The 13,742-nt window shown below is 49.0% G+C and overlaps 1 protein-coding gene and 1 long non-coding RNA gene across 2 annotated transcripts; both read right to left on the reverse strand.

Annotated features, from left to right (window-relative positions):
- Positions 1-2,538: 2,538 nt before the first annotated feature.
- RXFP4 (relaxin family peptide/INSL5 receptor 4) lies at positions 2,539-4,721 on the reverse strand. Its single transcript, XM_084768762.1, has one exon. The coding sequence runs from the start codon at positions 4,357-4,359 to the stop codon at positions 3,199-3,201; it is 1,161 nt and encodes a 386-aa protein (XP_084624888.1). The 5' UTR covers positions 4,360-4,721; the 3' UTR covers positions 2,539-3,198.
- A 7,163-nt stretch (positions 4,722-11,884) lies between these two features.
- On the reverse strand, positions 11,885-13,697 carry LOC311590109. Its single transcript, XR_014776768.1, has 2 exons — positions 13,574-13,697; positions 11,885-13,384 (listed from the first exon to the last, which is right to left on the reverse strand). It is a non-coding gene; the product is annotated as an uncharacterized lncRNA (long non-coding RNA).
- Between the last annotated feature and the right edge of the window lie 45 nt (positions 13,698-13,742).

Here is a 13,742-nt window from a genome sequence, read left to right on the forward strand (position 1 = left end):
GGGCATCAGATTACATTATAGATGGTTGTGAGCCACCATGTGGTTGCTGGGAATCGAACTCAGGACCTCTGGAAGAGCAGATGGCACTCTTAACCACTGAGCCATCTCTCCAGCCCCTTCACCTGGTTTTTTGAGACCAGATGTGTTGCTGAGCTGGGAGCTTGCTGGTTTGGCTGGACTGGCCAGTGAGTCTCGGGTCCTCGTCTTCCTCCCAGCACCACTGTATCCAGTGGTTTTTATATTGCTTTTGGGAGCTTGAGCGCAAGGGCTCAGCGCACTTGCTCCAAGTACTATATCCACAGCGCTCTCCCTGGTTTGTTTGTTTTAACTTATTTATTTAATGTATATGGATACTTTGTCTACATTACATCTACACACCAGAAAACTGCGTCAGACAGGTGTGAGCTGCCATGTGGGTGCTGGGAATTGAACCCAGGACCTTTGGAAGAGCAGTCAGTGCTCTCAACCACAGAGCCATCCTCTCCAGCCCCCTGTATTTGGTTTTGTTTCTAATGTTAGTAAGTGACATGCAAGTCAGAGCACATGGGTGGAGGTGAGAGGGTAACATTGCATTCTTGGGTCTCTCAGTCCATTTTTGTGTGGATTCAGCAATCCAACCCAGGCTGCCAGGCTTGTGTGCCAAGTATTTTCCCTGCTGTGCCATCTTGATGGTCTTTATTTTATTATGTATGCGTGTTTATGGTGTGCATGTATGGGTATGCACGGCCAGGTCTTTTTATGTGAGGCTTTCATTATACACCATAAACAGTAACATATAAAATAATAGACAAGATGTCATTAGCTCTCCTGTACCTGTCTGCCAGCTGCCCTTACTGCCTCCTTTCCATTTCACACGGAAGGTGAAAATACTAGTAACACTGCCCCCGGCACTGATGGATCCTCAACATCCTTTTATTTTCCTGAGACAGTCACTGGTCCAAGTGGGCCCTGAACTCTATTTAGTTTAGGGAGATCTTGAACTTAAGGCATCAGATAAATACTCCAGCAACTGAGACATTCCTAGGCTCTAGATAGAAAGCTGAGCATGGCAGCATCCACCTATAATCCCAAAACGGGGGGGAAAGACTAGAGGAGAATCAGGAGTTCAAGGCCAGTGTAGCTATATAGAGAATTGGAGGCCAACCTGAGGTATAACACACACACGCACACACAGGCATGTACACACACACACACACATATGTACACCACATACACCACACACAAACATACACACAGAGACAGATGGCCCAATATAGTACTTGCCATGCATACACAAGGGCCTGAGGACTAGGGACCCATATAAAAGTCAGTGCAGGGGCTGGAGGGATGGCTCAGTGGTTAAGAGCACTGATTGCTCTTCCAGACCTAGGTTCAATTCCACCACCCACATGGCAGCTCGCAGCTGTCTGAACTCCCAAGATCTGACACCCATAGACATACATGCAGACAAAGCACCAATGCAGAAGCTCACTGGTCAGCCAGTCAAGCCAGTAGGTCTGCTCCAAGTTCAATGAGAGACCCCGTCTCAAAAATAAGATGGGGCAGGAGAGCTAGCTCAGCAGTCAAGAGCGCTTGCTGATGTCCAGCCGGACCTTGATCTGGTGTCCAGCACCTCGGCCAGGCAGCTAACAACCACCTGGGGCTTTTTGTTTTTGTTTTTTTGATACAGGGTTTCTCTGTGTAGCCTTGGTTGTCCTGGACTCGCTTTGTAGACCAGGCTGGCCTCGAACTCACAGGGACCCGCCTGCCTCTGCCTCCCTAGTGCTGGGATTAAAGGCGTGCTCCACCACACCTGGTGTACATTCATTCCCAGCACTCAGGAGGCAGAGGCAGGTGGATCGCTGTGAGTCTGAGGCCAACTTGGTCTACAAAGGGAGTCCAGGACAGCCAAGGCTACACAGAGAAACCCAGTCTCAAAAAACAAACAACCAAACAAAATTTTAGCCCAGCGATGGTGGCCCACGCCTTTAATCCCAATACTTAAAAGGCAGAGGCAGGTGGATCTCTTGAGTTCAAGAACAGCCTGGTCTGTATGGTGAGTCCCAGGTCATCCAGGGTGACCCTATCTCAGCACAGAACAAAAAAACAAGGAGATAAACTAAGGAAGAAATCTTATGTCCACCTTTGGCATCCACAGGTGCAAGTACACAGCCAATGTACACAGCCAAATGTACATGCACGAATACAAGCACACACAGACACGAAAGCAGGAAGAAAGGGCAGGACGGAGCCGAACATGCCTGTGAGTCTAGCATTTGGGATCCAGATGCAAGAGTTCGAAGCTACTCTCAGCTACATAGTTTGAGGCCAGCCTGGTCTCATGAGACCCTGTCTCCAATTTAAAAAGAAGGGAACTGAGGCCGGGCGTGGTGGCGCACGCCTTTAATCCCAGCACTCGGGAGGCAGAGGTAGGCGGATCGCTGTGAGTTCGAGGCCAGCCTGGTCTACAAAGTGAGTCCAGGATGGCCAAGGCTACACAGAGAAACCCTGTCTCGAAAAACGAAAAAAAAAAAAAAAAAAAAAAAAAAAAAAAAAAAGAAGGGAACTGATTTGTAGAAGTAATTTCCCTGAGGGGAAGGTTCAGACCCACATGCTGTGGCACTTGGTTAAAACTCAGACGTCCGCAGTGATCCTCAACACTCCTGCTTTCCGACCCTGAGCCTCCCCCCTCTCCTGCACCTCTCACCTCCCTCTACCCTGAGATGTCTTCGCTGTTTTCGCCAGGGCTATATATACATTCAGGGTTTGACAGGCATGTAAGGTCCCAGCAAGCCCAGCCTCGCATCTTCCTGCATTCTAACTGCAGGTGTTGCAGGGGAGGCGTGTGCATCCTTTCTATGGAGACCCTTGAGCTGAGCAGCCAGAGGGCATGCTTTCTGGTTTTGGTACTAAAGAAACATAAGGGACGCTCTGTTCTAAAGTGAGTAGGGACAGGGCGACTCCTGACCAGTGTGTCTAAACCCGGTAGTGTGGAAGTTATCCTGTGCTGTACTGGCATGAACAGTCAAGGCAGTCTGTGTATAATCTGGTTTATTCACAGTTCCTGTTCGCCATCTCCAGAGATAAACTTTGCCACGCCCACCTCCTCCCTTAGACTTCCATCTTCTGGCTTCCACCACATCCGGAGTTGGTGATCTGCAGCCAAGCAGAGAGAACAGCTTCTCCCTAGAACCTGCGGGCTATGCCCCTTGGTAGATCTCAGAAAAGAGTGTTTAACGTTGCATCCTTCATCCAGGTGTCCTTTGTGTTTGTGCCTGTTGTAGAAGGGCCATCCTCCTGGGTGCCAGCCACCCATCTCCCACCTACCTCCTTTAGGGCCACTTGTTCTGCACAGGCCTTGTTCTGGGGCCCCAGCCTTGACCAGAGATCCCTGAAGGAGCCGACAAGAACCTGCCTGGGCTCCTGTCGGAGGAGACAGTAGAGCACAGGGTTGAGGCAGCTGTTGCTGTGTGCTAAGCAGGTGGTGACAGGAAAGACATATGTATGGAAGGTGTAGAAAGTACTGTCCCAGGGCACCAGGTCAAACTTTACCAGAATTCCCCAAAGAGTGACCACATGGTTGGGGAACCAGCAGAGGACGAAGGAAGCCACCAGGATACGGATGGAGCGGGCTACCACCTGTCTGTCCTGCCACCGTCTCGGCCGGCCTCCCTGCTGCCGCTGTAGAAAGGCCAGCAGCAGCAGGTAGCTGGTGGTGATGATGCCCAGGGGCAGGACAAAGGCCAGCACCACCCTCTGTAGCTGGTATGCTCCCAGCCAGTATCTGCTGGGGAAGCGCAGAAGGCAGAGGCGCACGCCCCACAACTCACCCTCGGCCCCAAAGATTGCTGTGGGCACAGTCATCAGGGCAGCCGCCACCCACACTACCAGGGTGATCACACGGGCCCAAAAGACCGAGAGATGGCTTCCTGGTCCCACAGCCATAGCCACGACCCAGTATCGGGCGACACTCAGCGCTGTGATAAGGAAGGTGCTTGCATAGATGCTGAGGACAGTGCTGGTCAGGACGATCTTGCAGAGGGCACTTCCAAAAGGCCAGTGGAAATCCATTGCCGACTCAGTTGCCCAGAAAGGGAGAGTGAGGGCCAGTGCCAGATCAGCCAGAGCCAGGCTGAAGACGAAGGTGTCAGAAGGCGGGCCAGGGGCACGCTGAGCACAGTTCCCTAGCACCCACAGCACAGCCGAGTTTCCCAGCAAGCCGATGAGACCAACAAGTCCGTAGGCTACTGCAACCATGATCCTCAGGGCAAGGAACTGGGCAGGCATTGCAGTGCCATCGGTACTCAGCACGCCGTCTCCAGAGCCATTGACCCAGAAGAGAGTGGGCAAAGAGGCAGAAGAATTGGATGAGGCCATCATAAGGCATCCGAGGCTGCTGGAGCAGAGCAGAGCAGGGGAGCCTGGGAGTGGCCGTCCACTGGACTGACAAGCTCCACAGCAGTCTCAGGAGAGCTCTCAGGAGACACCTGGAGTCTGGGTGTTGGTCTGGAGCTTCAGGCTTGTAGGAGCCCCTGCCCGTGCTCACACCTGAGAGGGAGGTGTGTGGGCAGAACAGCCTACCTCTTCCCTGTTGGACAACAGTGGTGGGTGGGGCAGCGCAAGGGAGGGATATGTCCACACTGCAAACATGCATAGGACAGGGAGAAAATAGAGCTGTCTGGAGTGACAGAACCAGGCAACAGAGAGCCCTCTGCTAAAAGGAGAGGTCTCCAAAGAGACTAGGGGAAGAATATGGTGTTAAAGAACCAGAATGGGGCGGGGGTGGGGGGTGGGGCGAAGGGGAGAGAGAGAAGGAGGGGACACATGTGTCCCACAGTTGCCGTTTCCCTCTGAGTGAATCGCATTAACTCCCCTGTGTTTCTTTGCTTAAAATGTCAGTGTGGGCAGGCCAGAGAGACAGTGGCTCTGTGGGTAAAGGGGTTTGCTGCCAAGCCCGGTAATTTAAATTTAATCTCCAAGATTGACACAGAAGGTTAGACCTGACACAAGCTGCCCTTTGACCTCCACACTCATGCTGTAGTCCAGTGGTGATAGGCACTCCCAACCTACAAAATATTTTGTTGTTTTTGAGACAGGGTTTCTCTGTGTATCCTTGGCTCTCCTGGTAGACAAGGCTGGCCTTGAACTCACAGCGATCCATCTGTCTCTGCTTCCTTGAGTGCTGGGATTAAAGGCGTGCGCCACCGCCCAGCCCACCACCAAATGTTAAAAAGAAAATATACAAAAGTTCACTGAGTTGCCAAGTGCCAGTGGTCACTGCTACCAGCAAGGCTGAGACAACTGGATCACCTGAGCCCAGGACCTAGAAGGTGAACCTTGGCAGTCTAACAATAAATAATAATAAATGAATATGGCCATGGAGGCAGGACCAGCCTCCTGAAAGCTGCCCCCTGGCATTTGCATGCTTTCAGTAGCACACTGCACATTCGTGCCCACTTAGGCAAGTAAATACTACTTAAATATTGTTTTACATTGGAGCTCGAGATGCCTCCATAGTTAAAAGCATTTGTGGCTTTCGCAGATGACTTGGGTTTGGTTCCCAGTACCCATACACATCCACAACTATCTGTCCGTAGCTATAGTTCCTGAGAATATGGCCCCCCTCTTTTTGTTTGTTTGTTTGTTTTTTCGAGACAGGGTTTCTCTGTGTAGCCTTGGCTGTCCTGGACTTACTTTGTAGACCAGGCTGGCCTTGAACTCACAGTGATCCACCTGCCTCTGCCTCCTGAGTGCTGGGATTAAAGGCGTGTGCCACCACTGCCCAGCATGACCCCCTCTTTTGGTCCCGTGGGCATTAGGCTTACATGGGGTGCATATACATACATGCAGACAGGCAGACATATAAGACAAAAATCCTTACAAAAGTTAGATCATCAGAAAATGTTCCTTGTACTGGTGTGGTGAGCTAACGCGAGCCAGTCCCGTGTCACTCTCTGCGTGATGACTGTAACTTCAGAGGGGGAGGTTTGGAGTGTTTGTAATGGAAGGGAGAAGGACAATGAGCAGCTGGTGTCACATTGAGGGAACACCACGGACTGAAAGGAAGGTCAGAATTCACTGCCAGCACCATCCATGTGACCTTGATGCTAAGAAGGGGAAGGGAAGAGAAGGAGGAAGTCACAGCTTCCTGTGCACCCCTCCTGGGCACACTGGGCTTGTGAGGCCGTAGGTGGATGGACAGGGGCACGCCTCCAGACCTCCTGCCCTATGTCACTAAGCACTCTGGCCAGCCTGCCCCACTCCCTCCTCATCTCTCTGGTGAAGTCAGAGCTCAGTCATAACCACATTCCTCCATGCCCCATTGTGGAGTTCTGGAGCCTGAGAGGAGCCATAACCCCACCTCATCCTGTCTCCCCATGACCTCAGCCCCAACTGGAAAAAGGCCTCACTAAATCATCTCCTTCCTCTGCCCACAGCTTTTTTTTTTTTAAAGATTTATTTATTTTTTATACAATATTCTGCTGCACGCATGACAACACACCAGAAGAGGGCGCCAGATCTCATTACAGATGGCTGTGAGCCACCATGTGGTTGCTGGGAACTGAACTCAAGACCTCTGGAAGAGCAGGCAGCGCTCTTAAATCTCTGAGCCATCTCTCCAGCCCTTTGCCCACGTCTTTATCCACAGTGGGGGCTGCGATGGATAGAGAGCATGGTGTGGGGATGTAAGAGTGAGGTTGTTTTAAGGGGTTCCAGGAACAGTTGAGCACCTTTAGGCTAAGACAGTATCCGATACTGAGTCTCTTGTAGTGCTGGGGGGAGCAGAGGGCTTGAGCTCGTGTATGAGAACCCCAGAGGTGCCTGTGCAACTGCTGCTCAACTTACCCATTTTATTTCACGTGTGAGTGTTTTGCCTGCATGTATGCATGTGCACCATATGTGGGATTGGTGCCCATGGAGCTCAGAAGGGAGCACTGAGTCCTCTGTACCTGAAGTTATGAATGGTTGTAAAGCATCCTGTGGGGGCTGGGAGTCCAACCCTTAAGTGCTGAGCCCCCGACATGAAAAAAATTTAGTTGAAAAAAAAAATCAGTTTCTGGACGGTGGTGGCGCACGCCTTTGATCCCAGCACAGAGGTGGGAGGATCACTGTTGAGTTCAAGGCCAGTCTGGTCTACAAAGTGAGTTTAGGACAGCCAAGGATACACAGAGAAACCCTGTCTTGGAGAAAGAAAGAAAAAGAAAGAAAGAAAGAAAGAAAGAAAGAAAGAAAGGAAAAGAAAAAGAAATCAAAGCTGGGTGTGAATTCCCAGGGGTTTCTGCTCTGTCTTTAAAATACCTCTCACAGGTAGGCGTGGATGCACATATCATAACCCTAAAACCCCAACAATGGAGGGACAGGGGCGGCTGGATCCTGAGAATTCTCTGGTCAGCCAATCTTTGAAAGCAGCGCCAAATTTTGGTTCAGTAAGAGCCCCAGACTCAAGGTGATAAAAGAACAGTGGAAGAGGACTCTAGCATCCTGCCTCTACAGCACCCGCCATATCTGTACACTAACTTCCACAAAACAATTGTCAGTAATGACTCTCTGGCTGGGGACGGTGGCATACGCCTGTAATCCCAGCACTCTGGATGCAGAGGCAGGCGGTTCGATGTGAGTTGGAGGCCAGCCTGGTCTACAAAGTGAGACGACCAGGACAGCCAAGGCTACATACAGAAACCCTGTCTCGAAAAACAACACACACACACACACACACACACACACACACACACACACACACGTCTTCTGATAATCTATTTCCAGTCTTTTCCTTTGAGATCATCAGCGCCCCCTGGTGGTTATGGTCATTGCCACCAGCTTGACATGTCTATTTTTTCGTTTTGTTCTTTTGTTCTCTCACCCACATATTCACTGATCTCAGCAGTTCCCTAACACTTACTACTTTGTGTCAGGCACTATGCTAGATGTTGTGGAGACACAAAACATGACTGTCCTCATTGGAAATTATAAACCTTTTCAGATGGAAACTGTGAAAGCAGCTGATTCCATTTCTCATTTCACAGAAAAGGTCTTGCCCAAAGCTATGGGGGAGAGATAGTGGACGCATGAGTTGAGATAAATGGGTTTTGTTCATTTGTTTTTTGGAGACAGGGCCTCACTATGTGGCCCAGGCTGTCCTGGAACTCACTACATAGATCAGCCTGGCCTAAAACTCATGCCCATGTCAAGCTAGATAAATGTCTTTTGACTCCTAGAATGTACTCTTTCTGGGCTAACAAGATGGCTCCTTGGGTAAAAGCAATGTTGTACATGCCTGACACCCCAAGTCCATCCCTAGAATGCAGGTTAAAACAACAAGCCGGGTGCCATGCCTTTTTCCCAGCACTCGGGAGGCAGAGGCAGGAGCATTGCGGTGAGTTCGAAGCCAACCTGCTCTACAAAAGTGAGTCCAGGACAGCCAGACAGCCAGAACTGTTACACAGAGAAACCTTGTCTCAAAAAACCTAAAAAACAAACAAGCAAACAAACAGTAACAAAAGCCAGGAGCAGTGGTGCATGCCTGTAATTTCAGCACTCAGGAAGCAGAGGCAGGTGGGTTACTATGAGTTTGAGGTCTACAAAGCGAGTCTAGGATACCCAGGGCTTTTTTTTTTTTTTTTTTTTTGGTCTTTTGAGACAAGGTTTCTCCGTGTAGCCTTGGCTGTCCTGGACTCACTTTGTAGACCAGGCTGGCCTCGAACTCACAGCGATCTGCCTGCCTCTCCTTCCCGAGTGCTGGGATTAAAGGCGTGTGCCACCACGCCCAGCCCTAGTATCGTGATCTTGAATGAAGCAGTCTCTAACGGCAGTGGTGGAATGGATTTGCCAGTGAGAGTGAGAGCAAGCAGGCAGAGAGAGAGAGCTTCCCTTTTCCGTCGCCTTTGTATAGGCTTCCAACCTCAGAAGATCTGGATTGAAAGTGGGTCTCCCCAAGGCTGGTGGCAGTACATCGCTTTAATCCTAGCACTCAGAAGGCAAGGAAAGCAGATCTCTGTGAGCTCAACACCAGCCTGGTCTACAAAGCGAGTCCAGGACAGCCAAGGCTACACAAAGAAACCCTGTCTTGAACCCCCTGCCCCCACACACACACTCAGAAAAAAATATTAGGGAGTGGTGGCATTTTAATCCTAGCACTTGGAAAGCAGAGGATGTGGATGTCTGAGTTTGAGGCCAACTAGGTTTATAGAGCGAGTTCCAGAACAGCTAGGGATACACAGAGAAAGGCCAAAAAATGAACAAACAAACAAACAAAAAGCTCAACTCTCTGAAACAGAACAATCCCATTGCTGAATGCATTTCTGGAGCCAGGTACATTTTGGGGTATCCCAGGCTGTGACTCGGGGAACACCAACCTTTCTGTCCCAAGTGGGTTTCCATTCCAGGTGCCAGGTGTTTGTCCTCCTGAGACAGGAGTGGTACAGATGACGCCTGACTCTTGTTTTTGACAGGAGGTTTTGCTGCGTTGCCCAAAGTGGCCTCGTGACCCTCCTCCCTCAGCCACACAAGTGCTGGGATTACATTTGGGTGTTACCATGCCCATCCCTGAACCCCTTAATTAATCTTAATTAAACGGGAGAAGATAGAATGAACTCTCTAAGTCAGTGCGCTATAATGGCCACCCTCTGTCTGTGGGAAGCCAGCACTGTTCTGCCTGCGGGGATAAATCAGGGATGATGTAACACAGAATGGCAAAAAAAAAAAAAAAAAAAAAAAAAAAAAAAAACTTGGCTGACTCAAGTCCTCTGGGCTTTGTTACTTGGTGTTGCTCGGCATTGAACACAGGGCCTTGAACACTCTACTGCTGACCTTTATGTTCCTTCTTTAGTTTTTTGTTTGTTTGTTTGTTTTTCGAGACAGGGTCTCTCTGTGTAGCCTTGGCCGTCCTGGACTCGCTTTGTAGACCAGGCTGGCCTCGAACTCACAGCGATCCGCCTGCCTCTGCCTCCCGAGTGCTGGGATTAAAGGCACCACGCCTTCTTTAGTTTTTACTGTGAGGAGTATTCCAAGTTGCCCAGGCTGGTCTTGAACCCAGAGGGTCAGAGCCAAATTGCAAGGGACTGGAGGGATGATTCAGCACTTAAGAGCACTTGCTGCTTTTTTTTTCTTTTTTAAAGATTTATTTATTATTGTGTATACAGTGTTCTGCCTGTATGTATAGGCCAGAAGAGGGCATCAGATCCCAGTATAGATGGTTGTGAGCCACCATGTGGTTGCTGGGAATTGAACTCAAGACCTCTGGAGGTGCAGTCAGTGCCCTTAACCTCTGAGCCATCTCTCCACCCCCACTTGCTGCTTTTGTAGAGGACCTGGGTTCAGTTTCTAGAACCCACACGGCAGTTTGTTCACCGTTCAATAACCTTCTACTAGTCTGAGTCCAGTGCTTGAGTGGTCAGTGTGCAGCTATTCCTGAACCCATAATAGCCAGCCTGGTCTACAAAACGAGTCCAGGCCAGCCAAGGCTACACAGAGGAAACCCTGTCTTGAAACCCCTCTCCAGCCCCCAGAAAAACCCCACGGGACTACGTTTTCGTTTTAATTCCAGATGTGGGATAAGAGGCTGCTTTAAGGGGCTGGAGGGATGGCTTAGAGGTTAAGATCACTAGCTGCTCTTCCAAAGGTCCTAAGTTGAATTCCCAGGAACCATATGGTGGCTCACAACCATCTATAATGAGATCTGGTGCCCTCTTCTGGCATGTATGTGTATATACAGGCAGAACACTGTATACATAATAAATAAATTAAAAAAAAAAAAGAGGCTGCTTTACAGCAGGTGACTATGATTTGCCTAGTGCTCTAGTAGGGGTGTGGTTTTGCCACTTGCAGATAGTTTCTGCGACTGTGTGACATTTCAAATCCTGGGAACCTTTCAGAGGATATATAAATGCGAGGGCCCTGAGAGGTGGAGTGGCTGTTGTTGGCTGCTTGGTGGTTGGATGCTGCTGCTGGTTGCTGCTGTCAGATAGTCATGCCCAAAGAAATGAGAAGACCTTGTCCTTAGGAACTCTACGCCCCGAGTCAGCAGGAAGCAGCCTAGTAAGAACTTCACGCCGTTCCCCCTCTATCTTTTTCCCCTCTCCTGTCTAGGGGGTTAATAAGGGTAGAGGGAGAAAAAGGAACCCACAAGATAGCTAAACCCTGGCTACAGGAAATAGCTCAGTGGATAAAACAATTGCCATACACTTTTCAGAACTGGAGTGAGTTCACGTCCTCAGCAAACAAGTAAATACTCAGTGGGGGTGTGTCATACTGCCTGTAATCCAAGCACTGGGGAAAGCAGAGACAGGCCTCTCTAGAGCAAGCTGGTTATCTAGACCAGCTGAACTGTCAAGTCTGGAGCTGAAGGGAGAGACCTGAGACCCTGCCTTAACTTACAAGGTGGAGAGCAATGGAGGCAAACACCTGATGCCAGCCTGTACTCACGCGTGGCTACTTGTGCACTGTCTCCCCCCCCACTTGTACTCACGCGTGACTACTTGTGCACTGTCTCCCCCCACACACTTGTACTCACGCGTGACTACTTGTGCACTGTCTCCCCCCCCCCCACTTGCTGGAGAGATCTGGGGATGTAGTAGCTCAGTAGGTAGCTTGCCTACCATGCAGAAAGCTCTGGCTCCCATTCCCAGAAGCACAGAAAACTGGGTGTGGTAGCTGAGGACAGCACAGCTCCATTCATGAAGTAAGAGTCTGGAATGTGGATTTTCAGCAGGGAGGCTGGGGACCCAAAGAGCATTAAAGAACCTCTGAGTGCCCAGTATTTCTCTTGCGCTGAACTTTCATTGGGGTGATTGTATGCAAAAATAATGTACAATAAGTAAACCTATGCTTACAAGGAATAGAAGGCAATAGATCACCAAGGAGAAGAGAAAGAAGCACGAACAAAAACTATACATGAGCACAACAAGCCTTTACTTCCTTTTTTTGTTTTTTGTTTTTTGAGACAGGGTTTCTCTGTGTATTTTTAGCTGTCCTGGACTCACTTTGTAGACCACGCTGGCCTCGAACTCACAGTGATCCACCTGCCTCTGCCTCCTGAGTGCTGAGATTAAAGGCGTGCACCACCACACCCGGCTGTTTGGTTTTTTTGGTTTTTCTTTTTCTTTCTTTTTTTAAAGATTTATTTATTATGTATACAGTCAGTATTCTGCCTGCAGGCCAGAAGAGGACACCAGACCACATTCTAGATGGTTGTGAGTCATCATATGATTGCTGGGAATTGAACTCAGGACCTTAGCAAGAGCAGCAGTGCTCTTAACCTCTGAGCCATCTCTCCAGCAGTTTTTTTGTTTGTTTGTTTTGTTTTTCAAGACAGGGTTTCTTTGTGAATACCTGTGGCTGTCCTGGAACTCACTCTGTAGACCAGGATGTCCTCAGATTTGTGCCCACCTGCCGAGTGCTGGGATTAATGTGTGCGCCACCATCCCCTGAAACTCTTTCCCATGTGAAAGCCAAAGACCATCCAGAGTCCTGGCCCTACAAGATTAGCAGAGTACCTCACAGAGATGTGAGTGACACCACAGAGCCATGCCTTCATCCCTACCACAAATGGATATTTATTTTATTCCAAAAAATAAAAACTATTATTTAGCTTTTAAGTGAATTTTTTCCATTAATTATGTGAAAATGTAAACTAGCATGCTGGGTTTGTTTTTTGTTTTCTCTATTGAAAGAGTACTTGCATAAACATTAAGGATCTGTTTTCAAGATTTAAATCAAACTCCTGCGCATTCAAAGCTTTTCACTATTTTGAAAAGGCAGCCAAGCACGAATACACAGCCCTCACAGAAAAGGACTTAATAATTAATTATGATTATTAATATCCACCCCCCCCCCTCATCCCGTTCCTTTCTTTATTTGAGACAGGGTTTCTTTGTGTTACAGCTCTGGCTGTCCTGGACTCACCTTGTAGATCAGGCTGGCCTCGAACTCACAAAGATCCACTTGTATCTGCCTGCGGAGTGCCTGGACTAAAGGCAAGCTCTTTTTTTAATTTTTATTTTTTGTTTGTTTGTTTTTGTTTTTGAGACAGGGTTTCTCTGAATAGCCCTGGCTGTCCTAGACTCACTTTGTAGACCAGGCTGGCCTCGAACTCACAGCGATCTGCCTGCCTCTATCTGCCCGGCAGCTCTTAACTACACTGTTTAGCACCCTTCTACCTTTCTTTATTTGTTTATATCGGAGGCCAACGTTCCATGGGTGCTCCAGGTAGATTGTCTTGTGTGTTCGCTGGTGTCTTTACCTCTTTCAGACCCTCGGTTTTTTAATGCCCCACTACGCTGAGCAGTTTTTCTTCAGTTTTTGCTTGTTTCATAACTCTACAGTTGTCCAAGTACCTATGTTTTTGCCAACATCAATGCTAGGCTCATGGCTACTACCACCACCTGCAGCGGCCTGGAGCATCATATCCCTAAGAAGGAAAAAAAAAAAGAAAGAAAAGTAAATTATGCAAATGAACTTTGGGAAGAATCCCTTCCTTTTTCAAATACTGAACTGAGATATGGGCTGGGGTCGCGGGAAGATTTCCTCTCAGCTACAGGTAGGGACTCCACAAGAGCAAACTGAATTCGAAGAAAATCGGTTTAATTTTCGGACTTACAGCTGTCCTCCAGGCGACTAGCTTGCCCACAATAAAGATGGATTCTCCCAGCGCGGACCTCGCTCTTAAGACAAACGTAGCAGCCATCTTTCTTGGGGGCAAAGTCGCCAGCCGCAAAGTCGCGGGCGCTCTAGCCACAGAACCTCCGGACCGCTTTAAATGCCTGCGA

The sequence above is a fragment of the Acomys minous genome, assembly GCF_964271855.1.
Source record: "Acomys minous genome assembly, chromosome: 19".
Classification (NCBI taxonomy): domain Eukaryota; kingdom Metazoa; phylum Chordata; class Mammalia; order Rodentia; family Muridae; genus Acomys; species Acomys minous.